At 35.2% G+C, this 27,079-nt stretch overlaps 1 protein-coding gene across 1 annotated transcript in view; it reads right to left on the bottom strand.

Annotated features, from left to right (window-relative positions):
- The window catches only part of SEMA3D (semaphorin 3D), a 187,176-nt gene that overhangs the window by 24,018 nt on the left and 136,079 nt on the right, over positions 1-27,079 (bottom strand). Inside the window, exons 9-12 of the mRNA XM_079786686.1 lie at positions 13,642-13,756; positions 12,314-12,383; positions 9,226-9,370; positions 1,154-1,376 (exon numbers count right to left, since the gene is read on the bottom strand). Of these exons, the coding sequence (XP_079642812.1) occupies positions 1,154-1,376; positions 9,226-9,370; positions 12,314-12,383; positions 13,642-13,756 (553 nt within the window). The remainder of the gene's footprint in view (positions 1-1,153; positions 1,377-9,225; positions 9,371-12,313; positions 12,384-13,641; positions 13,757-27,079) is intronic.

The following is a 27,079-nucleotide window of genomic DNA, read 5'->3' as shown; positions in this document are numbered from 1 at the left end:
CAGGGGACAATGCCCAAACAACTGAAACACACTGGCCAGGGTGATAATATTTTTATTTCTGAGACGTGCTAAATCAGCAATAGTTCTCTTTCTGGAAAAAAATAAAAGTTTTTTTTTTTCAATTTTATAACTACTGAGTTGGCAGACAAAATAATAAATAAATAAAACAGGTTCAATAATGTAAGTGATACATAATCCACAAAATTCAAGGATAAGAAAAAGTATCTTCAAGAAGTTTCTACTTAAAGAACTCTACAAAGCAATGCTTAAGTATTTTGAAAAGCCATCTTAACTCATCTTAAGTCACTGCTTCTCAAAACTGGGTGAAAGGATCCTTTGGGGCAGGGCTTATCAAATATCTCGGTAGGGAAAGGCAAATGTGATGTGTGAAGATAAAGAAACACTGCTTTGTCCTGCTTGTTTAATTTTAGTCCATATTCATTCAACAAATAGATACTGGAAACCTACTCTACAGCCAGCACATTGCAGTCCTAATATACAAATATATTTTAAAATCTCAAATAAATACTAAAGGAGGCTGAAAGACATTTAGGATTGTCAATTAAGAGCACGTGTTATGCAATTTTTAAAAATATATTTTTATTGATTTCAGAAAGGATGGGAGAGGTTGAGAGAGATAGAAACATCAATGATGAGAAAGAATCATTGATCAGCTGCCTCCTGCACACCCCTACTGGGGTCAAGCCCACAACCTGGGCATGTGCCCTTGACCGGAATCGAACCCGGGACCCTTCAGTTCGCAGGCCAATGCTCTATCCACTGAGCCAAACAAGCTAGGGCATGTTATGCAATTTTAAGAAATACCAACTCATGAGTGACCACCTGGAAAGAGATGCATCTATCTTGGTCTGCAGAATCCCCCAGCAAGGTGATCTCCAAACTCCCTAGGTACTTAAAACCCAAGAGAAGAACTAATGAGAAAAGAGGTAGGGGTGGGTGTGGAGAGGGGTAAGTGGTAATATTCCTATAAATAAAGATCGAGGCATTTGAACACAACAAAAAATTACTGACTAGATATTAACTAATAAGTACTCATTCTGGTTTTGATCAATACATAATTTTGAAGTTTTGTTTTATTTGTATAATAATGAAAAATGCCTTAGAAGGAAAGCATAATCTTGTTCTAGGGTACCTGTTCCAAGAAACATTACATCATACTGGCCATCTTCTGCCACCACGTGATCCACCACAATCTGCGTCAGCCTGTAATCCACATTGATTCGCTTGAATGTTGGTCCTCCCGCAACTGGATATACTGACTTATACATCACAGGGTGCCGCTTGATGAAACTGATGACGTCATCTGGAAAATCTCGGGTGGATTTGATCAGTGGGTCATAAGTTTTGCTTGGACACTGAAAAAAAATGAGGGGAGTATTGTTCATGCACCTGAGATGTTTCTACTTTATTCTAATACAAAGGCTTATCACTGAAAATATTAAAGGAATGGTGAACAAGATCAATGTAGAATCACTTGTACTTAGAAATAAATGCAGTTGACCTCAGATATACCTAAATCCAATCTTCTCTCACAAAAATATTATAAATTATACCTATTTACCTGTATTTTCTAAAGTTTCCACAGCAAGCTTTGTTCCTATAAAAATGTTTATTTCTTGTAAAAATACATGAAATTTGAGTCGAATAATTTTTAAGAAAGTAATCAGCAAACATGGGAATATGAAAGCCATTATTTTTCATTTCTTTTAATTAATTTAAGATTTCATTTTTAAATTCAAACCATATTTATAACTGGTGTGAAAATTAATACTGTGAACAACTCAACAGCTCTTCCCCTAAAGGATCTGTGGAACTTTCTCACTTCTGTCTAAAATTGCTTGAGTGCCTTTTAGTGTCCACCAGTCCAATAGTTAGCATATCCTGCCCCCTGGTGGAAAAGTGAAACATTCATACTAGCAGAAAATAGATGATTTGCTATCTTTATCCAAAGAACAGGAATAATTACTTTATAATTACTTTTTAAGTACATATCTCCACTCCTGATTTCTACATTTATTTTATGATTTCAGTATATTGTAATTTAGTAAGTTACTGCAGAATAATTCCGTTACCACATTTAAATTCTTACTGAGCTAAGGCATTCTTTTAGAATGGCAAACTTTGGCTACTAGTACATGACACCGGCATAGAGAAGAAAATGAGTGACATTGAGGAAAGCTTTTAAGAATGTGCTGCTTTTTCCATATTTTAGTTTTTTGACAAATTGGGAATAATTTCCACTGAACTGAACCATTTATATTAGGCATTAATTAGAATCCCGTCAAAAGCCCAAAATATATCATACTTCTTAATCAAAGCATCAACAGGGTCATCCTCAGGGAACTAAAGATACTGAGATAGCTTTAAAGTCACAATATATGACCCTGGCCCAATATTATACCAATGGCTCACTAAGTTAGAAAAATATCACAAAGTTGTACAAAAATAAATCTGTTAATGATTTTTTAAATTAATTTGAAACTATCTTTATCTTTCACACACACACACACACACACAAAAAAAAATCTTGTATAACTGGTCTCAATAAACTGATGTTTTCTTGATATCCATTTATGTGTTCCAGGTCTGCACCAAAGAGAATAGAAATACCCTAGAATATTAGTCATTTGGTTATTACTTAGCATAGTCTTAGCTGCATGTTGGTCTAAAGATCTAAATTTGTGTCTGCAGTCACTGCTTCTAGCACTTAGCCTTCAGCCAAGTGCAATGTCAACTTTATAATGGAAGGAACACCATATTAAATAAATTAAGCTGCAACTCAGAATGGATATGGAGCTCAAGTGATTCAAAGCTCTTGTCCAATTAGAGGCTGCCTGTTTGAGGCTCAGTTAAAGGCAATTTATAGGGGGCTTAAAGCTTACAATGCCTGCGGTACAATCTGGTTGGTCTATCATTAAAATCAAAGCAGAAGCAAAATTTTGCCTGCATATTTTTGAAACAGCCCTCCAACTTCAGGAAAAAAATATCTTTGGACTTTGCAGCTGTAGTTATGCAGTAGCCAAAATTTCAAAAGAAATAATATGATGATATTGATGCCACAGTTTTTTGGTATCACATTTTCAAATAATTCAAGTTTTTAATATGAAAAAGTATAGATGGATGAAGATATGAACATTTAGCGATGAAACAAATATGACATTTTTCCTCGTTGCTCACCACTGACAAAAAGGTTTTAGTGTAATAAAATCTAGAAAAAAGAAGAAAAGAAGGAAAACCTGGTTTCTATTGACCACTATAAAATGATCTTTGAAAATGCATGTATTTTTTTTTTATGGCAGCTTTTCCTCGTGGCATGCTGCCAGTGTTTGTATAAGATCTTTTCCTCCAAGTTGCTCTGTGCGATCTCGCAGGTCCACGTCCCCACTGTGCTTTTACAAATGAAAGTGATTTGGTAGAGTTGCTCCCTGAGGTTTAAGATAGTACAGTTTGAACCAAATACTGTTATTATAGTACGTTAAAAACCAGAGGAATTTTTCCTTTGATATCATATAGCTGTGGAGCACACAGATCTAAAAATAGCTTGAGATGCCAAGCAAAGGATGCAGGTAAGAGCGAAATAGGAAAGAGAAACTCCATACAGGAAAAAGAGAGTGTGGGAAAATGGTCCACCTAAAGCCAATGAGCATATTCAACTATTTTCCTTTAGAAAATCCTATAAAGTTTTCCTATTGCAGCTTTACATTCCAGGTATGAAAAATCAAGTGGATTTTTCTCTGTGTGTATATACTTTTAAATTCTATGCATTAACATGGTCCATCTGAATATACTGTAGAGGTCCATTTATTCCTGCCTCCAGCTTTCTATCATTGGCCTGACTTGCGCTAATTTAGCTCCTGTGACTGAACGACATAAATCAAGGAGCTTATCTGCTTAAAGTGAAAAGAGCAATTTACAAAAGTTTAGAATGTCATTATCTTGCTGGAAATAATACCGCAAAAAGTGTAGAAGAGAAAAAGAGACCTGCCTAGACAAACCGTGAGATGAAAGGGTAAACCCAACAGCCACAGGCCATGGTTCAGGGCCTATCTCTCATGGCTGGCGGCCACAGCTGGCTAGGTGTGATCATGTTATGCTTGGCAGAACTGTGTGTTTGTAGAGGGCCTTTAGTAGTGCAGTGGGAAGCAATGGATAAGAGGAGAAAAATGGTTTTTATCCAATGAGGGAACTTTGCCCCTTGGCCAGGCACCAGACAGCTGTTACAAGTTTTCTCTCCCTAACGCTTCAGGCTATTCTCTGCAGGTTGCAGTTTCCTTTTAGTTAGTCAGAGGAATGACTAACGTGAGGGAAGAATTGGCACAAGGAAAAAACTAAACCAGGCTTTCATTTTAGCAAACTGGGAGAAATAAACTACAATGGAAGAAAAGAATCTGATTTTTATTTATAAAGCAAAAAAAAAAAAATGCAGATTTAATAGAGACCATCCTATTTCCAGCTTATTCATCTAAGAGTCAGTTTTTAACAGCTATGGACAGGAAAGACCTTATATTCAATATCAGAGACAGAAAGGCCAGGGGTACAAATACAGAGAGAAATTTCTCTCTCTCTCTCTTAAATATATTTTTATTGATTTAAGAGAGGAAGGGTGAGGGAGAGAGAGAGATAGAAAAATCAATGATGATAGAGGATCATTGATGGGCTGCCTCCTGCACACCCCCTACTGGGGTTCGAGCCTGCAACCCAAGCATGTGCCCTTGACCAGAATTGAACCAGGGGCCCTTCAGTCCACAAGCTCTATCCACTGAGCCAAACCAGCTAGGGCTCTTTCTCTTTTTTAAGGTTCCCTTTCCTTTAGAGGAATTGCAACACCAGAAAAAGGAAAACATTGTTAAACACAGTAAGTAGCCTGGAGACCCTCATTTTAAAAGTGCATGTTGGCTCTATGGAAAAGAAAGTTAAAATCAATTGCCTCTCATTATTTCCAAGAAACACAGCTAAGGGAAATGAAAGTGATGTTTTGTCTTATATCCTCTTCAATATAATCAGTGTTAAGAACTTGGAATCAGGAGGCCCAGATTCTAGTCCTGCCTCTGATTCTCCCTTCTAGAATCAAAAACCTAAGAGGAATAGAATTAAAGATATCCTCAGTAATTTAGAGAAGTAATGACAAAGTAAATGTTTGTCATTAAGTGAAAGGCCATGCAGTGAACAAATCCTACAGTTCTCCAAAGATTTTTACATTAATTAGGAAAGTTTTACTTAAAACAAAACAAAGCAAAGCAAACTACAAAATGTTAGCTATATTACTCAGGTGCATAAATGAAAAGATAGCATGAGACACCGTGAGAAAATTCTTCCATATTTTTCAGTCCCTGCTGGTAAAATTATCACAGTCTACCACTCCACAAATCGAAAGGAAGTTTAGGAAACTTCCTTTGGACTTTTTAAATTATGTATTTTTTCTTTAGTCAGGGACACTTATGTTTGCAAATCAACCTTAAAACATCTCTTAGCTAGAATATAATCAAGAAAACCCTTATTTAATGGGGCCTACAGTCTAGCTTACAACTCAGATCTAATTTAGGGGATTAATGAAGACTTAAAATGCTGAGAATCATCAGGTCTCTAAGAACACATCATTGTGCAAAAGGCAAATCTTTTAGGAGGGTCGGGAGAGAAAACAGAGCACCCAAAGAGTTTTGGAACTAGTGGATTCCATGGTCATGTCAACCCCAGCCATTTCTGGGGTAAGTGGGAATTCCTCAGCAATCATTCTAGTTCTAGGGTAAGCAGCATTACTGATATCCAGTCTGCTAGACAGATTGAGTTATCAACATTAGATACCATTATTCTGTGATGCAATCCCTCCAGGATTTGCTTTGTTGAAGCAGAAGTCATAAACCGGTTTCAGTTAAGGCAACAATGAATTGACATGTTAAAGTAAAAAAAGAATGCCTTTCTGGAACATGTGGATATGCCAGGGCCCAGAGTTGGTCCATAGTAGCATATTTGGCATGATAAACTTTCCAGTGCACCCGGAATCAAACGTTGTGATTTTTCAATGTCTTTTACAGTGTTAGAAAGTCTAATAATGTGGTGGAAAATGGGGCTGTTACACATACCTACATCCACATCTTGAGTTTGGAAGATTTTATCTCATAGCAGAGAGACAATAAGGGCCCTACTGTAAAGGGAGGAGAGTGTCTCTCCTTTACCTTTGATTTTCTCTAGAGAAAAACCTATGTGAAGAACTGTACTTCTTGTTTAGTGAAGATTTGAAATGTTACACAAAGGGAGATATTTCATTATTTTAATTAGGTGGCAGCTGAAAAAAGTCACTTAAAATTGTTTTTGCAGTAGGTCAGTTAAATTAAATAGCTAATTGATTATGTAAATATGAATATAAAAAGTATTTTTAATTTTTCTAGATATCTGAATTCCTAAAATAGATTTGGAGAGGGGAAATGTTTATATAGGGGTTGTTTGAGATTTAACAATTCTTACTCAAGTTTTTTACAGAATATTTTGATATTGTTTTCTTCTTTTCTTACTAAAAAGACCAAGTTTTTCTGGGTTTAAATTATTAGTGGGAATTATAATGTGTTATCATTCACCAATGTATACAAAGTAAAATCAATTAAATCAAGTTAAAAGATAGTACTTATAGCTATCTCACTTTGCTCCCTACCAAAATGGAGCCGGTTAGGAAATTCATATGTATTTAATCTTTTAAAATAAAGTTTAAAAGTTTAACAGTAAAAGTAATAACTATTTGGGGGGAAATGGAATTTGTTATTTTTACAAAATTAGAGTTTTATACATTGTCAAAAACTGGCACAATAATTCATAAGCAGTGAAACATATATTTCTTTAATATTTGAATTTCCAAATGAAGTACTTTCTACATTTTGACTATTGCGAATAGTGTGGCGAGGAATAAGGGAGTGCTGCTCTCTCTTCAAGATCCTGATTTCAATTGTTTTGAATAAAAATACCCAGAAGTGGATTGCTGGACCAATATAATTTTATTCCTAAGTTTTTGAGGAACCTTCATACTGAATGTGGAAACAGCCTAAATGTCCACTGATGTATGACTAGATAAAGGCACACACAATGTGATAGATTTATACATATTCAGCCTTAAAAAGGAAGGAAGATCCTGCAGTAGACAGCAGAGATGAACTGGGACACTATGCTAACTTCAATAAGTAAGTCACAGAATGACAAATATTCATGATCCCACCCATATAAGTTATCTAAAGTAGTCAAACTCATGGAAGCAAAGAATAGAGTGGTGATTTCCCCTCCTCCCCTGGACCAGAGGAGGGAATAAAATGGAAACTTATTAATCAACGGGCATAAAATTTCAGTTACGTAAGATGAATAAGTTATAGAGATCTACTGTACAATACTGTACCTATAGGATAACAACACTGTGTTGTGCACTTCAAAGTCTGTTAAGAAGATAGATCTCACATTAAATGTTCTTACCACAACTACAAAATTTTAACTACTTTCTTCTCACCTTTCCAATAAGAGACTGGTTTAACAACGGAAACTCACTTTAAGTAAACATTAAATACTTTGCATCCTAAAAATTCCTTATCAAAACAGAATAAAATTACAGAGTATATCTTTTGTAATAAATCAAATATACAAAAAAAGAAATCTGCTTTTAAAAATCTTCCCCAAATAATGCATTATCTAACGTCCTGTTATTTTTCTCATGATCTCAGTTTGATTTCCACATCTGACCTGTGTTATTTATTGTATGGTATATCATTCCATATTTCATGTCACTTGGAGCCTCTCATTACCAAGACTCCCAACACATTACTGCTTTACAAAGTCCATCAGAACAAAATATAGTTTGTTCAGACATGCTATTTGGACACCAGAGGGCGGAAGAATCCCTTGAAGTGAAGGGATTCTGTAAATATAGCCTGTGCATCGGTATGTTTCCAGGCTTAATGAACACTGTAGGGTAGTGCTATCGTTGCAAGGCTAGGAGTTTAGGTTTGCCTTGTCACAGGAACTACATAATTATGTCAGAACTAAAAAATAAAGTAGCTATGGCACGCTGAAAGTTGTAGTGTTTATTTACCCGAGTGGTAATGTCAACAGAAGTCACTCTTGGGAGAACAAGCTACAACTCAACTTTGACAGCAAAATGGATGCAGAAAATGTAAAAGCAAAGGTGGTTTGTAATAACCTATTTAAAATTTTTAACTTGAGCAGAAAGTGGTTTCCATGAAATATTCTGACATTTCATAGAAAGCATATTGTTCAGCAATATTTTTATTAAATTGTGACATGTTCCCCTAATTACAAGTGCAATAAGGAATAAATAAAAGGAATGGCAAGTGCAAAAAATGGCTTCAAAACTTCATGATTATTTGTGCAGAGAACAAACGATTTCTCCCTGGAGAAACAATTCAAGGTTTTGTTTGGTTGTTTGCCTTTATTGTTTTGAAGGTGGAATGGTATGGAGATAACAGCATTGGATTTGAAGTTCCATAGATCTAAGTTGAATCACAGACTCATCACTTCATAAACTATGAGACTATGAGCATGAGGTGACCCTCATTGAATTTTTTCTTACCCATAAAATATCTACTTCATGTTGTTGTAAAGATGTACTTATCACTGTGTATAGATCATGATGCATGTTTAATTATGGTTTTTGACTAAATTTTTAGACCTGGAGATTTGTAGAACCTGCTAGCGGTTCGAGAGGGTCGCCTAAGACCATCGGAAAACACAGATATTTACATTACGATTCATAACAGTAGCAAAATTACAGTTATGAAGTAGCAACGGAAATAATTTTATGGTTGGGGGTCACCACAACATGAGGAACTGTATTAAAGGGTCACAGCATTAGAAAGGTTGAGAACCACTGCTCTAGATACTCAATCATTTTGATGATTCTGCAGACTCATTGAGTCTATGTAAGTACTATAAGTACTATGTAGGTACTATATAAGTGCTATATTCTCAGCATAGTCTGCACTTTAAGATAGAGTCCATTGTTTCCTATATTACTCAAAATTCTTACTCAGAAGAAAAAGGTTAAATTCCAGTAAAGGATGGAAATGTTAAAACATCACGTAAATAAATAACAGTTATTTAAAAAACAACAACACAGTACTTAATGCTGTGGTGAAGGATGTAGTTTATTACAATAGATTTACAAAGAGAGCATGGGCTTAAGAAAGTGACTTCATTATTAAGGTGAATACATACAGTGCCAGGTCGGGGATAAGGAATTCTTCCATCATACTGCACCCAGCGATGGTCTGCACTTTCCTTATGAGCATATGGGCCATTAAAAACCGCTCTGATGTCAGCCATGCTATACACACAAACAGCAGAGCCTTTGAAGATGGAGCTGAAAGAAAGCAACATGATTCAATCCTTCGCAGTTTCCTTCATTGGACACTCATTGAGCACAAATATGAGAGGTGCTGCAGACAAGATGTAGGTATGATCTCAAGGAGTTTATAGCCTGAAAGAAGTGTACGAACAGTTATATCAAGGGGTAATTGTAGTAATCTAAGCAGCACACAGATAGGGACCCCATACTGGGCTGTCTGGTCAATTTTCAGGGAGTAGGTGGCATCTAAACCAACCATGGATAAATAAGAATTTCATAGAAAAACTGGAGGATAGAAATAAATATGTAGAAAAGAGTATTATATTTATCCACATGCTCTTAAATTTTATGTGAGGTTATTTCAGCATAATGCCCTCTAAAGAATTTAAAATAAAAAGGTGCATTATTTACTTTTTTCACCTTTTTTTATTGTTTAAAGTATTACATATAGTAGTATATATATCTCCTTTTTCCCCCCCATTGACCTTCCCCCAGCCTCCCCTACCCCTGTCACATGAGGAATAATCTAGACATGTAGTTAATAATTATGTGTCTGTTTTCTTAAATTGAGTGACTGACCATACATTCTGGCTATTTAATGTTTAATGTTTAATTAATTTAAATATGTTGAAACTGGGTCAAATAGGAGATCCATTTTTAATTTTTTGAGGAAACTCCATACTGTTTTCCACAGTGGACACAATGAGTAGGGGGAGTGAGGGCATGTGCTGAGAGGGGCAGGGAGCAGGAACAAGCGGGAAGAGGTCAATGGGGGAAAAGGATCCATATGTAATACTTTAAACAGTAAAGCATTAAAAAAATATGTTGAAACAATCTTTTTTGCTCCTTCTTGTATTTGAGTTTACATGTGAATCTTATCTGATGCTTAAAATTAAACTTAATTACACAGAGTTGGAGCACATGTGATTAAGAGGCAGAAAAGCTCCATGGAAATTTGACACAGTTTTGCCAACTAATGATGAAAACTGTTAACACAGCCATCAGATGTTCTGTTTTTGATTTATTTCTGGAAACTACAGTACATTTGCTCTGAGTCTAAAACTTCCAATGATTCCTGTTCGAAAATACAAGATCACCCTTTATGATCGAAGAGACATATCATCTCAGCGCTACGCAAATGAGCTAAGGACTCTCTTAGCCGGAAGAACTCGCTCATTAATATTCTGGGAATGACATTAATGGGAAACATTGGGAGCTGACAGTGAACAGGCATCTGGGCGAAAACTAGCTGCTAAGAAGAGAGATGTTCCCATAAAAATCACATGACCAGCCTATGCTATTTTAAAGGGATGATGCATCATGCTTAGTGCCATTGCTATTATTGCAGATTAATTACATCTTCTCATCGGACAAAGGCTGTGAGTGCATCCTAATATGACCACAGTCTCCAGGGTGGCATTAAACATAAGGTAATAAAGTGCACCAAGAACAAAGAGCTACCTTTGTAACTTCACACCCTGGGTGGGCAGAACCTTGGTAGGAGGAAAAGAGAACTATCTTGGGGCTACACCACCCTGGCACATATCTGTGCCTTGTGTGTGGAACACAGAGCGACTTCAAAGGCAGTTCTGTGAATGAAGAGATGCCAAGAGCCTAGGGCTGAGATACTTAACTTGAGTAACTACAGGCACTTGCTCTTCTTGCACCTTGTAGTTCAGACATAAATTAGCAGAAAAATGGAGCGGAAAACTGTAGCTCCTTAGGATATCGTTTTTATTCTTACATTTGAATGTTCACATGTTCTATCTTATAATGAACCAACAAGTGTGTTTTCTGGTATATTCTGAACCAATAGTACATTTTAGTTTATACATAAGGTATAATGTGTATGTAAATGAGGACAATGCCACAGAAATGAAATTACCATTTGCCTGCAAAATATTTTCATAATTTAATCAAAAGGAGGCCGTAAGACCATTTTTCTAATACCCATAGCAATACTGCCAATTTCTCCAATAATAATATCAATATACATTGATAAAGATTGATAGTGGAGCTGTGGAAAAAATGCAAAGTATTTCAAAGACTATACTGTAAGCAGTAATATATGGTATACTTTGAACATGGCCCAATATAAGTTACTGAATTAAATACAATTAATACTCAATAAAATAAAATAAAGCAGTGTCCATATAGTCTTTAAGAAAGCTTCATAGGTGCAAGGAAAACTTTAAGGAAACACAAGATTCAATGACAAGTACCGAACAGTAGTATGCATAAAGAAGAAAATAATGCAGGATAACTATTAGGAAATGACCTTTAGTTCTAGTCCCATTTTTACTACTAATTGGCTCCTCTTTTAATGACAAGTATACAAACTTCCTTTGCCTATATTAGTAGAGCAGTGATGGTATGGTGATAATAGCAGCCAAGCTCCCACCTTCCTAGGGTAATGAGGAGGTGCAAATAAGATAGCATGTGATGACATTTTAAAAGGGTGTCCCATTTCCTGATTACAGCTTAGCCACACAACTGAGACATGTAGTTCTTTAGTATTACTACCTCTATGTCACACAACTTGATATGTTTATTATGACTAGTATATGCATATGTCTTTGTACCCAGTCAGTCATTTTAGTCTGAGAATTTAGCTCACAGATATACCTGTTCATAGAGGAAGTGGCATACGCATAAGTTTGTTCACCGAGGCATTATGTATACTAGCAAAGGACTGAAAACAGTGGAACTACCTCTGTACAGGGGACTGTTGAAATAAACTGTGACAAATGATACAGAGGACACTCTACTGGGGTAAAAAGAACAAAGAGACACTGTATGTATTGACATTAAAAGATTTATAGGAAACACTAGGTGAAGAGGAAAATGAAAAAAAATGTGTATTTTTCACACGAAAGGAAGGGACAAAACATATAACTCTATTTTCTTACGTATAAGAACAATTCTCTAGAAAAATTACAAGCATTTTTTTAAACTTACCTGGTTGTGGTAAAGACTCCATATACGACAGGGTTTCTTTCATCTCTTGTGGGGAGTAAGTAAATATCTTCTATTAACGGGAAAAAAATAATGATTCACTACAGTTTTAGTTTTTGAGTTAACATGTTTGCTTTTTTAATTTAATAATACAATATTTCTGAAACTCTAAACAGCATACAAAATGAAAGTAACAGTGAAAGTCATTACATTACTACATGAGAAAGTAAGGGTAAAGGCTGGTTTTCTAACTAGCTATGTGACATGGAATCAGACATTTAACCTCTTAGGTGTTTACTTCCAACACCTATAAATAGAATGGTTTGCTTGATGATCTCCATCACTATTTCCAATGAGGAGTATGTGATTTCACATAGAAATTAAAAGCAGGCTATTTTTATCCACCACTGTAAAAAGTGTTGTCCTGTAATTACATCAACTTATTAGTGACTGAATTTCCTATTTGGTAAATGTATGAAAATAGCCACACAAATTAATTACTTGTGTGGTATTGCTTGTCTAATTACTTGTGCAGCATTGATACTAAAGTATGTGTAAAAAATATTTTTAAAAGATTATTTAAGATGTGAGCATACTTATTGTCAACATTAGAGATCATCCATGAATGCTGAATATATACTTTAATACTATAAAATACAATTCTGACAAAATCATCAATGATACAACCTTTTTTATATTGCCAACAAAGACAAATTCAAGAAGATAAAAGCTAATAATAATAAATTTATATGAAACTGAAAAAGTTCCTTCTTGTATTAGCTTTGAGAGGAGTAAAGAGGGGGGGATGACAGAAAGAAGCTGTCTAATGCTTCTCTGAGTATTATTATTATTATTTAACTTTTTAAAATATTACCTTTATTGTTGAAATTATTACAGATGTTCCCCTCACCCCTCTTTTAAAAAAATTTAGTATTTTTATTAACAAGTTGGAGGGACAGAGTTCACCAAATCTCCTATGTGGTCCAGCAGGGGGCATCCACAGAATAAGGAACCCAAGGTCTTTTTACCTGTATACAGAGAGTGGCTCCTTCCAAAGTGAAAGACTACATGGATAATGCATGGGCATTGTAGTCCCAGAGCTACAATGTCTCTTGCTGTAGTTTTGTTTCCCCCTTAACTTTGAGGAAGAATTGTTTCATTACAGACCTAGAGCACATCTGTGTTCTTTATGTGTGCAAATTTAGTAAGAACCACTCCTTCAAAGTTGTACTGGGCTATATAATCGGGCAGTTGGGGCTAAAATAAAATAAATGCTGAATTAATTAGGCAATGAGACTTTTTTTTTAAGAAAAATGAAATATGTGACTTACGGAGCTCATCAAAATGAGTATCTGCCCCATCACTTCCAGGAATTGAGCAAATCAATCTGGCCTTAAGAAAAGTCGTCCACTTGTTTATCAGGCTGCGTTGTCCTCCTACATCATTCTGACAAAAAAAAAAAAAAAAGAAAGAAAGAAAGAAAAGAAAAGAAATAAAGATACAGATTTACCATCATGCATCAAAAGACAGAGAGCCTACATATTCCAGTCTTAGAACTTTCAAATGAGGGAAAAGAGAAGAGGTCAATGGGGTTGGGGGAAGGTACATATGTAATACTTTCAACAATAAAAATTTAAAATAAATAAATAAATAAAAACTAAGAAAAAAGAAAAGACAGTTTTGTCCCCCAACATTAAATGCTTTTCTCATGGCTAAATTAATTCATTATAAGCAGCATACCTCTACTGAATGAGTAGATGCGTGTAAGGCATAAGTAAATAAGGCAGGCTTGGAATTGACTCCCATCTCTGCCAATTCTTGCTCAATGACCTACTAAAAACAGTTTTCTCATAGATAAAATTGAATTAATGCTTTGAGATAGGGTTATTTTGATGACTAAATGACAAATGTGTGAAGTGTTCAAGTATATTAAACTTGTATAAATGCTAGCACTGACTTGTATTATGTATATGATTTAGGTCAATATTTGCATCTTTAGAAATATGCTTTGGTATAGACTTAAAAAAATCTTTTCCAAATTTACTGCCCTACTAATTAAACTCCAAGGCAACATAAACATATACATATTAAAGCAATCTTGATTTTCCATATTTTATTTTACTCTGGATCATTTCATTAAAATGTTTTTTTTAGACATTTAGTAAAATATAAGCATTTAAATCAATTAAATGGAATAAACAGGCATGTGTGTGTTACATGCCATTGAGTCAGCGCCAACTCCTGGTGGCCCTACTAGTGAGTGAGGTCTACAACGTCCTGTCCGCAGCAGCCCTGCCCAGCTCCTGTAGACTTGATGCCTATGGCTTCTCTTATAGAGTTAATCCATCTCCCATTTGGTCTTCTTCTTTTCCTGCTGCCTTCTATTTCCCCAGTATTATTATATTGTCTTTACTGAAGAAGTCTGCCTTCTCATGATGAGCCCAACATAGGACAAGGCTATAGGACCCACTTGTTTGTCTTTCTGGCAGTTCAGGCTATCAGTAGAGCTCTCCTCCAACACCATATTTCAATTGAAGTTTTTTTTGTTTGTTTGTTTTTGTTCTTTTTCCTATTAGCCTTAAAATGGACCCTTGTCTGATATCTTTGCCTACAGGAAACTATATTTTATCTGAATTTGTCCTGTCCACAATGCAGGTTACACATCAGGATAATCAAATGCTGAGGCACACCCATTTCCTTTAGAGCATCCCATAGTTTCTCGTGATTCACACAGTCAAAGGCTTTACTGTAGCCTATAATGCATAGACCAATCTTCTTCCGAAATTCTTTGCAGCACTTCATATCTAAAAAAATGCTTACAGTTAGAGTACCCCTTCCTTTTCTGAATCCAGCTTGAACAGCTGGCATTTCTTGTTCCATGTAAGGTAGAAGTTTTTGTTGCATCACCTTGAGGATCACTGTACCTGTGTAGGTATTACAGTAACGGTCCTAAGAGTTTACTAGTAGACTCCTTGGCATCTCTTTTCTTCAAAATGGGGATATGTATTGAGTATTTCCAGTTCCTAGGCCATTGCTTTGTTTTCCACATTTGTAGACATTTTCTCGTTAGGATTTTGACAAAGTGGCTTGAAATAATTGTATCAGTATCCCATCTAACCCTGATGATTTACTTCTTCCCAATGTTTTCAGAGCGGTTTTCACTTCTCTTTCTAGAATTGTAGGTTCTTCTTCATAAAAATCTTCTTCAGAGGTATGTGTCATCCTTTGTCTTTTCTGTATGGGTTTTCAGTACACCTTCCACCTTCCCTTTATTTTCTCCTGGTCTGGTAACGCACTTTCTCGTGGGCATTTAGCATTCCCAGTCTAGGTTTGATTTTATTTTTCATTTCTTGAATCTTTTGGGAGAGAGCTCTTATTTTTATTGTATTTTGTTTTCTTCTATCTCCTTGCATTGACTACTGTAATAGTTCTCTTCATCTCTACATGATAGTCATTGAAAAACTGTATTCAGAACTCTAAGACGGCTTCTGTCACTTTTCACTCTTGCCTGACTTTAATAATTTTTAGTGTTTCTTCTCTCATCCAACCAAATACAGTTAAACTATGGAATAATTCACCATAAAAACATATACTTGCTATTTCTAATTTAATATGTCCTTATGAACACCAAATTAATATGATTTTTTTTGTTTGACTCAACTAGATCTGCTATGCTTATGATAAATAAAATGAGACTGTTTCACAGTTTAAATATATTAAGTACTTAATTTTCATCTCAAAAAAATTACTTTTGAGGCCACTATTTCCATTAATGTATTTACCATTAAATATAAAGTCTATAAAAAGTTTTATCCTTCATGTAATCTACGATCTGTAAAGTTAATACAAAACTTCACTGTCAAATTTCTAGGCTGTACATTTAGGAGCTGCCTCCCTAATGTTTCTTTCATCTTTGAAAGTTAAATTAAATTACAGAAAAGCATCTAAATGACTACTTCAAACAGGAGAATTGAAACTCATATAAATAGCTTCTATTCTTGAAGAAAATGGGAGGAGGAGGCAAAGATCCCTTTTAGTGTTAACATGGGTAATATGAACATGCGATTTTTAAGATGATATAATGACAGCAACAAAGCAAATCTCAGAAACCTCTTAGATTTGGGGGAAATCTAAGAAGGCAATTAAGATCCAGAGGACTGGAGACCCTAGTTATCTTTATAGCTTTAGCACCTAACACCATGACACCCAGAGTTAATCACATTTTACATTCCTCTGAACAACAGAATCATTTTCAGCAATAGCTCTGTATAATTATTACTTAACAATTACGTTTTATTGAATTGTCCTTTAGGGTTATAACAAATAATTTTAAAAATAATAATTTTGAAATTTAAAGATGACCAAGTGAAATAAAATATTTCATCCATGAACTAAAATCTGCACTTAACAAACAAGATATCACACCTCACAGACTGCTCTATGTCTCACTGTTTTAAAATTTGAATGATTCCAAGTCATTAGGAACTTGCTTTTAGAACATGTGTGCAGCTGAGTTTATGTGTGTTGGAGGCTGACTATACAGATAAGTGTACATATACATAATAGAAACACGATGGTAAGCACAGCAGTTATTTAGATCTTGGACAAACAAAAACCTTTCATGGCAGTTGTATTTTGACCCCGCTACTGTTTAGAATGGCTGACACATGGTGATAACAAAAAGAAAAATAACATTTAGTTGGTTTTCTAATAATTTTTAATTCTCACCAGAAAATGTACTTTCTTATTCCTTTTACCCAACATCTACTCCAGATGTGTCACTAACACCCTGCTTGCCAGGTGTTTAATAAATATGCTTAATAATTAGTGACTAAAAGTACAAGATAAAATTGCTGAAAGTCTTTAGGAAAGTATAGAGAAAACTATAGATAAATGCCAAAGAATTTGAATCTCTTTTGAATCTTATTTTTAGTGGAAAATTGAGGACAGGCTTCATTGAAGAATTAGATTTAATACTGTCTTTAAATGATAGGTAGGTTCAGACATACAGAGATCAGTTCAGGAAATAGTCTAAGTGCTGGAAACTAGGGGGAAAGGACAATAGGTGGAATGATTCATAACATATATGGAGAGCCAGGACAAGTTTGGTTTTGATGACAAATGGGATAGATTGAAATAGTGGAGGACATGTTATAAAAGTAAATTGGGGTAAGATCAAGGAAGGCCTTTATACCAGACAAAGCATTCATATGTTATTTAGTACACAATGAAGAATTACTAAAAGATTTGGTAATTAGCAGAGAAGTAAAATAAGAGGTTTTTTAAATAAAGTAAATACAAAATATATTGTATATAATAACTTTCTCAAAATGTGTATAATTGCTCTTAAAATTATGTTTTGTACAAGGTGTTTCTATTAATTATCATTGCTCAATAATAACAATAATCTGTGTGTCAGCTAGCTATTGGATGATGTCATATGTCTGCAGATGTGAAGGCAGGTTTATCTAGATATGATTGTTATTGTTAATGCTAATATCCTCAGGTCATTTAATAAATATAAATCCAGATGTTAACATAAATGAGGAAATATTAATGCTTCCTCCTAATGTAATAACGAATCGTGTGTCAATGTACAGCAGTATTTCAGTGAGAAAATATATTATCTGGAATTATTCAAAAGGAAATATATTTTAAATGATTTTAAAAATACAAGGCAAGTTATCTCTTCATCTTTCACATGACCCTTGATTTATAATATTTTATATTCACACACCAAGCCTTTATATATATTTTTTTTCAGCAAAGCCCTAGGTGTACTAAGCAGAGCTCTAGTTAAAACCATTCTATTTTAATGTATTCTTCTTACATACTTAGATATTTATTAAATTTTCATTGTCTAATTGTATATTTTAAGAGAGTCAGCAATGAGTACCAAAAATAGTGTTGATTCAATTTACATATAAGAAAATACATAACTATCATGAATACAATTCCAGGAACTATGTTTGCCTTACTGCTTTACCACAGCAGAGTGGTTGCTCAAATTATTTTGCTAAATGAATAGATAGCTTGAATATTTGTTTGAGGACATTCCTTTAAAAGGTGTACACGTCACTACTTAATCATAAAAGAAAGCAGTCACATTCTTCCTTTTAGTAGATAAAAGTGACAATAAAGGCCATTTTATTAGATAAAAATGACAATAAAGGTCCATTTTCAAATACTGCCCCTCTTTCTAACTGTAATTATCATCCATATTTAAGACAGACCACGAAAAAAATGCTAACTATTTTACTAGCTCTAAATTTGTGGGACAGAAAAGGAATTTATACCATACTTGCATAGTTTTTAACCTGACAAATGGAAATTGCAATCCTTTAAACAAAAGAATCTTCAAATATCCTTGCCTACCTCTCAAGCCGCATTCCCTGGCCCCTTGGGAATAAAAAGATTTTTAAAAATCCAGGTCAAAGATGAAAGCCACCTGCTGTCAGCAAGGAAACAAGTATAGTTTCTGGGATAATAGCTCTCAGCAATGGATTATAAGCATTTAATGACTGGATAGTAACTCTTACAGACATCCAGAAGCATGACCTGGGTGGCAAAGTTCAATTCACAAGGAGTTGTATTTCTCCTGCAGGGAAGTGTCAGTGGCTGACTTTGTTGACCAGCTTTCAGTCCCTGGATTTGTTTGCAAATCCACACAATCCTCCTTGAGAACTTTAAGCCCACAAGAGGGCTGAAAGGGAGGCAACCACTTTTGTATTAAAGTGTCACCTCCTTGCTTATTTTTGTGAAGTTCTAAAGAACACAACCTCTCACTAACACAATAGATTTATTATTGAGATGTCAGAATCAGCAGCTTTTAGTCACCCTTCACTCCTACACGTCTCCACTCTATTTATCACAGCTTCTTTGTGGTCTGATTGCCAAAGCCTTGACATCCTCTACACAAAGATGCAGATGAAAGTAACAAAGAAATTAAGTGTAAACAAGCCCGACCACATGGGTTCAGTCTGGGTGGTGAGTGCAGAGGGTCCTTGTTTTCTTATTCCCTATAGCTTTTTATATGCTTGCAATATATATAGATAGATATAGATATAGATATAGATATAGATATAGATATAGATATAGATATAGATATAGATATAGATATAGATATAATTTTGAAGTGATTAATATGAAAGATAAGAAAAAAATGAAAAATGAAACAAAACACAACGTACAATCTTTAGCAACTGTAAAATATAGTATTTCTCAGTCATTTGGTTGGGTGATGGCTGCATGTTATGAAATACTATGATCTTGTAATCACAGTAACTGTTAAAGGGTAGAGTAGTCATGAGGCAGGTTGCTAGTGATTCCATTTTCCTTCCACTGTGCCAGCAAATGCGCATCCCTATAAATCTTACATAGCCATGTGGAGTAGCTACAAGCTGTCACACGTGAACTCTTATTGAGTGTGTCTTTTGACCTTAGGGTCACTATGCTGGGTTCATCTGTTAAACACGATTTTGTCTACGTGTCCTATCCTCTTTGAGGATCTCTCAGCACTTTATAAATATTGTCATTTTCACCAGCATATTGTGAAACAGAAGCTGGTAGAAAACGTAATGATTGACTATCAGCTCCAATGCTCTTAAATCCTGATGATTTTGTAAATCAGTGAAATCTCCAAGATATTTGTGAATATGTATTCTATTAGAATATGGATGTGTATTCAGAGATTTGTAACGATACTGATGAGTTTAAGTTGAAGGATACCAGGCTTTTCTAATCAATAAACATTGGAGAATGACATACATTAAGCACTTTAAAAAATGGTTTGATCCTAGAGTCAGAGATTATAAATTCTCCTTTGCTTAAAATTTAGTTCTTTTGCCTAATGCTGCTCTTCTGCATCTTTGTTCAGGAATGTCCTGAAACACTTTGAAAACCATACTCTAAGCATGTTTTGTGCACCTTCTCCCCAGTATAACCCATCAATAACATTTAATCTCAGAGATTTTAACTTGAACTAACTCTGCCCACCTTCTTTTGAAGTGTGACCTAAATACTAGAGTAATCTAAATCAATAAAATTGTGTTTGTTTTCATAAGTGGAAAAAGTCACACTGAGGCAAACACACAGCAGACTCTTTTTAAAATTCAACAAATAAGATAAGGGCGATTTAATACTCTTGTGTTTTCAATGTTATATTTCACTACATCATTCATATGCTTATCTGATATGCTACTTATAATAACAGCTGTACTTGGCTGGTCTTAAATAGTCTTGTGTTCAGATATGCCTTCAAATTGCCTAAAGACCCAGTTGTACCAAGATATATTGGAGATATGATCAAGCGACTGACATGTCAGAGCAATTGTCCAATTTACTTTTCTCTGTACTGCCTCAGTCTTCACTGAGTTTTTTCTAAAGAAATATTTTATAATCTTTGTAAACTTAATATGGATGGTCTAGATGGTATATATAAGTAAATAACAGTAATATTAATAATCTTAACACAGGATGGCCTATTTAGAAGCTTGAAATTATGATCATGTGTGAGAGAAATATTAAGTAAAACCTGGAATGAAATCTCAAGAGCCTCATTAGAAGGGCCTTCCACATACTATACTAAAATAGATGGTTAAACCGAGAGGAAGAACTTAAATCAGGATATTTTAATATATTTATTGAACTAATAAAAGATAGTGAATTATACCCAATGAATCAAATCACAGTCAAAAATGTTGCATTTTCCTTTCCAGCCTATGAGTCTTCTTTGCAATATGTTATAACTATATCATGTCACTGTTTCATTGAGATGGCAAAAAAAGTTCTGACCACTAAAATATAAAAGTAAAAAAATGTGTGTATGTGTATATACAGTATATAAAGTCTTCTACTTCGTCTTCTAATAATCATGAAATACCTTAATAGAAAAAAACCCACAACTATACAAACTGAGACATCACAGACAAAGGAGAGGAGAAGAAAAAACACGCAAAAAACGTGTATGGCAGGTATTAAATGCAGTGGTTTTCAAAGCAATCAACTCTGTGGAGCCTCTCAAAGCAAAATATAATTTTTCCCTTAAAAAGAACTCCAGTGTTTAGAGATGACTGTTTTTGATTTGTCATTGGAGAGTTGAAATGGAGAACATGTTTTTCAAACTACTTCAAAAACTTGTAAAAATTATAAATGTAGGATTTGGATAATATACAACATTTTTTTTAAAAATCCCATTTCTAAGATTTAACAGATTAAAATGAGGTAAATCTAGACATATTCAGCAGTCTTTTTCAGGTAGGATGAGAGTTCATTAAATAATAAAAAGCTAGAGCCAGCCCCATAAACCCTCGCCTAGGAATTTCTGACAGGAAAACAGATGGTAGTGGAGCAAAAGCACATCTGTAACTCGTGGGCTCTAAATCTCTCATTTAGGTTGTAAGTGACATGCTGAGCGTAAGCAAAAAACCACAACCTGGCGGAGATCAATAAATACGGAAAGTGTCATCAGCCTAAAAACACAAATCTTCAAAGGTAGCAATTGTCCAAATAGGACCATATATCAAAATAGACAATGCAAGGGGAATTGAGGCAAAGGGCTATTAATTAGCCCCCCTCAGGCAAGTTATGTGAAAGGGCCATCCAAGCTGAATTCCTGGCATGGACAAAGGAAATACTGCAGAACAAAAAAGAGAACTGGCATAACCTACAGCTGGAATCCGGTGTGGGCTCGCATAAGTAAGCTAATGGACAATGCTTCCAAAAATGAACAGAATCCAAAAATAATGCAAAACAGTCTTGAGGCGGAAAGTTGTAAGCAAACCTCACTGAAGTGACTGGAATTTCCACACATTAACTTACAGGGTGGTTCTTCAAGGAACACACACACACACACACACACACACACACACACACACACATACACACACACGGCAATGAACATCACATAGTAGAAATAATAGCATCTAAAAGGACTAACTTGCAAAGTAAATAGAGAAAATTTTTTCAGTGGGTTTATTTCATGTTGTTTCACCTGTAGGTTCAGTCAGCATGTCTTACCTTACCAAGCAGATCTGTGTAATTTACCACCTGTGAGAGCAGTCCAGGGTGTAAGGTGCCCCATTTAGTGCTTAAAAATATCGGTGTTCTACAGAATCAACAAATCATAGATCTTGGCAAGGACTTTATAAATCATTCTAGACTAAGTTCCTTATTCTATATAATAAAAGTGTAATATGCAAATCGACTGAGTGGTCGAACAGCGGAACGACCATCCGGGACCATGCTATGACACCCACTGGTGCCAGGCCAGCCAAGGTGGGTGCGATGCAATTGGTCGGGGCCCTGCCTCCCTCTGCGAGGGAAGCCCGGGTCCTGGGTGCCAGAGGGAAGCCGGTGCCAGCAGCCAGGGGAAGGAAGGCCTACTCTTGCATGAATTTCGTGCACTGGGCCTCTAGTTTTAAATATGAAACAACTGGAAAGTATTGACACAACTGAAAGATAATTCATAAGTAAATGTGTTCTGCCATGTGCAATGATAAGCATGTTGGATTTGAAAGAGATTCTGTGGATGATGAAAGTACTTTTTCTCCTGAGTCTGTCATTGATCAACATACCCTATGAAATTATCTTCCAAGTCAGCTTCTTTACTATTTAGTATCTCTCCCTGTCCATACCTTTTGTCCAAAATGTGCATTGTTCAAATTATTGATACAATTTCACCAGACATGTCTCCAAATTCTTTTGACTATGTCCAGAAATAAGATTCCAATATTGCTAAAAATTAGGGCAAAATAATGACAGTATATTCAGCCTTTAAAACTAATAAAATATTAACGCTTTCCAGTAACCTTTGTAATTAACCTGTCTCCAACCTCCCAATACACATATACTATCACTCTTTCTCTCCTAAGCACAGTTAGTTGAACTGGCTCCAAAAATGTAGATGTATGACGTGTGTGTGTGCAAATAAATTTTGACATTTAACTCACTGTGATATGGCCATGTACTTACATTATTTACAAGTCAGTCTCTTAAATTGTTAATTGCTTGAAAACAAACATCTAAGTCACCCTTCCTCAGTTTTCCAGGACCTTCTTCCTCAATATCTGTCACATTCACATGCATATGATCTCATATAAGCATTTCGTTTGACTGGTAAAAGAGTAATGGGAGAGATGGGTGCCCTCATTTTCTAAGTTAAGAAACTGAGCTAGGAAGAAGTAGAGCAGAGATGTAAACCTAGATCTGATCTCAAGTTTAATATTCATATCATTCAGGGAAAAATTATCATCCTTACTGCCAAATATAACACCGATTTTAAATATATATATATATATATATATATATATATATATATATATATATATATATATATTGATTTCAGAGAGGAAGGGAGATGGAGAGGAAGTGAGAGATATCAATGATGAGAGAGAATCATTGATCAGCTGCCTCCTGCATACCCCCTATGGGGAAGCAAGTCGTGACCTCCTAGGTTCATAGGTCGATTCATAGGTTGATGCTCAACCACTGAGCCACTACGGCTGGGCCTAACACCGATTTTTAATCATAGTCTTACCCGACTTCCTTTTGATGTTGACATTACTGGCAACTGCTTTTTCTTTGGAGTTTTTTCCTTCTTTTCTTTGACTTCTAACAATATTTGTGTCCAGTTCTCCAATTAGGTATCAAACTATTTCTTCTCAATTGTCTTTTTAGACATTTTCAGTTGTTATTTCTTAAATGTCATTGTCTCTCAGGTTTTGTCCTTTCTCTTTGAGCTTGCACTACACATTTTCTTGGGCAATTTCAGACACTTTAATGATTTTAAGAACCACCACTATACTGGTAATTTCCAAATTCATGAGTCTAGACCAGTGATGGGCAACCTTTTGAGCTTGGTGTGTCAAACTTCGCCAAAAAACTGAGCATAACTCGGGTAGTGTGTCACTTTGAGGAAAAAACATTATTTTGCAAATGTTTCATCCTCAGGAGCAGCAAATGTTTCATCCTCGGCATGCGGCCGCCTCAGTGACTGCGTGTCATCAGAAATGGCTACGCGTGTCAGTGCTGACATGCGTGTCATAGGTTCGCCATCACTGGTCTAGACCAAACATGTCAAATTCATGGCCCGCGGGCTGCATGTGGCCCACTATGAATATTTTTGCGGCCCAGACAATATAACATTATGTAAGAAACGTTTTAATAAAAATTTCATAACTTAATTTTTACAATATCCTGTTATAAATAATTATTAATAATGAACTACAACGTTTGCTAATGACTGATTACTATAATCGTGTTGCATTCATTTCCCTTATGGCATTAAGTGCAGGTGCACCATTTCTCTCCACTAATACCAGCAGCAAATATTTTAGCAGCCGATTGCCACGTCATTAGTATTGTACTGACTTGTTTGGTGTGCACAACAGGAAATATTTTGCTTTCAGAGAACAAGAAAAATAGGTTCATTTGTGTTATGTTTATTAATTTGTGCAGTTATTCATTGTCTGGTAAGTTAATGTTCAAGACAAAATGTTAATTTTATTAAAATGTTCTATTATTTTATGTTAATGATTACTCATTTATTGCAGCTCTTTGTTTTCAGCATGTCTCTATTGAAATAAACCTACGTTTCTATGAAAATTGAAGCTTTTGTTTTTTTGCAGCCCACATAAACGTAAACCTTGTTTACTTGGCCCGTGTTAGCCTTTGAGTTTGACATGCCTGGTCTAGACACTACTGCTGGTTCTCATTTTTCAAGTGGATATTATGACAGCATATCCCAGAGCCACATCAAGTTCAACATGTCCAAATATAAAATCTATGCCCATAAAATTTTTGGTGTCTCTTGTCCCAAATTTCAGAGTGTATCTCTTTACACATTTTCTTAATCTCTGCCTTATCTTCTGGAAACCACAATTACTAAGAACATAGGAGACCTTGTCTATAGGGCAAGTACCAAAATCACTAGGATAGGACTAAGCGGGGATTAAAATGCATTGAAGACCTATTGGGACAGGAACTTGTTGCAGATTTGCATATACTAGTACATGATGGATTCAATATCTGCAATGTTAGTCAATGTAATTTATAAACAAGAAAGATAAGGATTCTGGAGACTTTTGAAATTGTGTGTATGTTTTAAAGGGAAAACAGTCACTATTGTGATAATTTTCCACTTATTACAATCCAGTCACAGTGGATTTCTTTTAATTCCTTAATTGCTTTGAAAAACCCATCTCTGAGATTTCACATGTGCTTTTTTTCTGCCTGGAATATTCTTTTTTAAGTTTATTTTTTATTGTTGAAGTTATTACAGATGTCTCCCATCCTCCCCTACTTTTGCTCCCCTCCACCCAGCTCCCATCCCACCCCTGGCCACAGCACTACTGTTTGTGTCTATTATGCATTTATGGATATACGTTTTTTGGTTAATCTCTTCTTGCCCCCACCCCCTTCCCTCTGAGATCTGTCAGTCTGTGGCATGCTTCCATGTCTCTGGACCTATTTGTTTGTCAGTGTATTTTATTTTTTAGATTTCACATATGAGTGAGATCATGTGATACTTATGTTCCTCTGACTGGCTTATTTCACTTAGCATAATACTCTCCAGGTCCACCCATGCTGTCTCAAAGGGTAACAGATTCTTAGTTTTTACAGATGCATAGTTTCATAGTCCACCTGGAATATTCTTTTCCATCCCTGCCATCTTTGTCATATAATTTCCTAATCCTTTTCAACATTTGGTTCAAAAACCACTTTCCCAGAGATACCTTCCACACATTTTTTCTACTGCACGCTGTAATTTTTTTATTATAGCATTTACCACACTTGCCAATTATATAAACACAATCTCTGTGTTTCCTCGTTTAATGCATATATCATCTACTAAGTTATAAACTCAATGAGTACAAGTATAATGTCTTTTTTCAAAAAAAACTTCTATAAAACTATTGTTTAGCATAGTGTCATACACAGGGTCAATTATAAATAAAAATGAGTTAAGTAAATGAATGCTTTGGTAGTCTATACTGCAACTGTAGCCACCAGCCACATGAAACTATTAAAATTAAACAACATTAAAATTCATTTCCTCAGTCATACTAGTCATATGTCAACACGAATAGCCACATGCTACTGTGTTGGGGAGTACAGATGTGGAACATTCCCATCAGCATAGGAAGTTCTACTGGACAGCACTAGTCTACAACAAACAATTAATAGAGTGATGATAAATTAAGGACCTCTTAGAAAGCAATACCTAGATTCTATCTTAGAAATCTCTCTTGAACTTGCCCATATATCTTCATTCCTACTATCTTTAGAAAACCACCTAACATGTCTCCCAGGCACAAATATTTCTCAACCCAGATGCATTCCTGGAATTATTGCTAAATATATACTACCTATCAAGTCACTTATCTGCTTAACACATTTATAACTTCTCATTGCCTACAGCATAGAGTTTAAACACCTTAACATAGAAACCAATTTTCTTATCTTCCAACTTACCACCCCAAACTCAAATGGAATTACTTCCATTTATACCCCTGAGTTCCACTTGCATGATTTCACTATTCTGGAAGCAAAATATACTCTGTGGCAATGATGCCTAAAATACCTGTTGCCTCCCCTTTAGGACACAATTTTTTAGCTTCACTGAATTGCACGTAGATTTCTCAGCTCTAACCTCTACTACATTATCTTGAGGTTATCTTTTTATATCTCTGTTACCCTCACCGCACTACGAGGTTTTAAAGAAAAGGGATAGAAGCTTACTTATTTCCCAGTGCTTAGTGAACTGCATTT

This window comes from Cnephaeus nilssonii, assembly GCF_951640355.1.
Source record: "Cnephaeus nilssonii genome assembly, chromosome: 12".
NCBI classification, from domain to species: Eukaryota; Metazoa; Chordata; class Mammalia; order Chiroptera; family Vespertilionidae; genus Cnephaeus; species Cnephaeus nilssonii.
The sequence above is the reverse complement of the archived record's forward strand: the minus strand, read 5'-3'. Positions and strand labels throughout refer to the sequence as shown.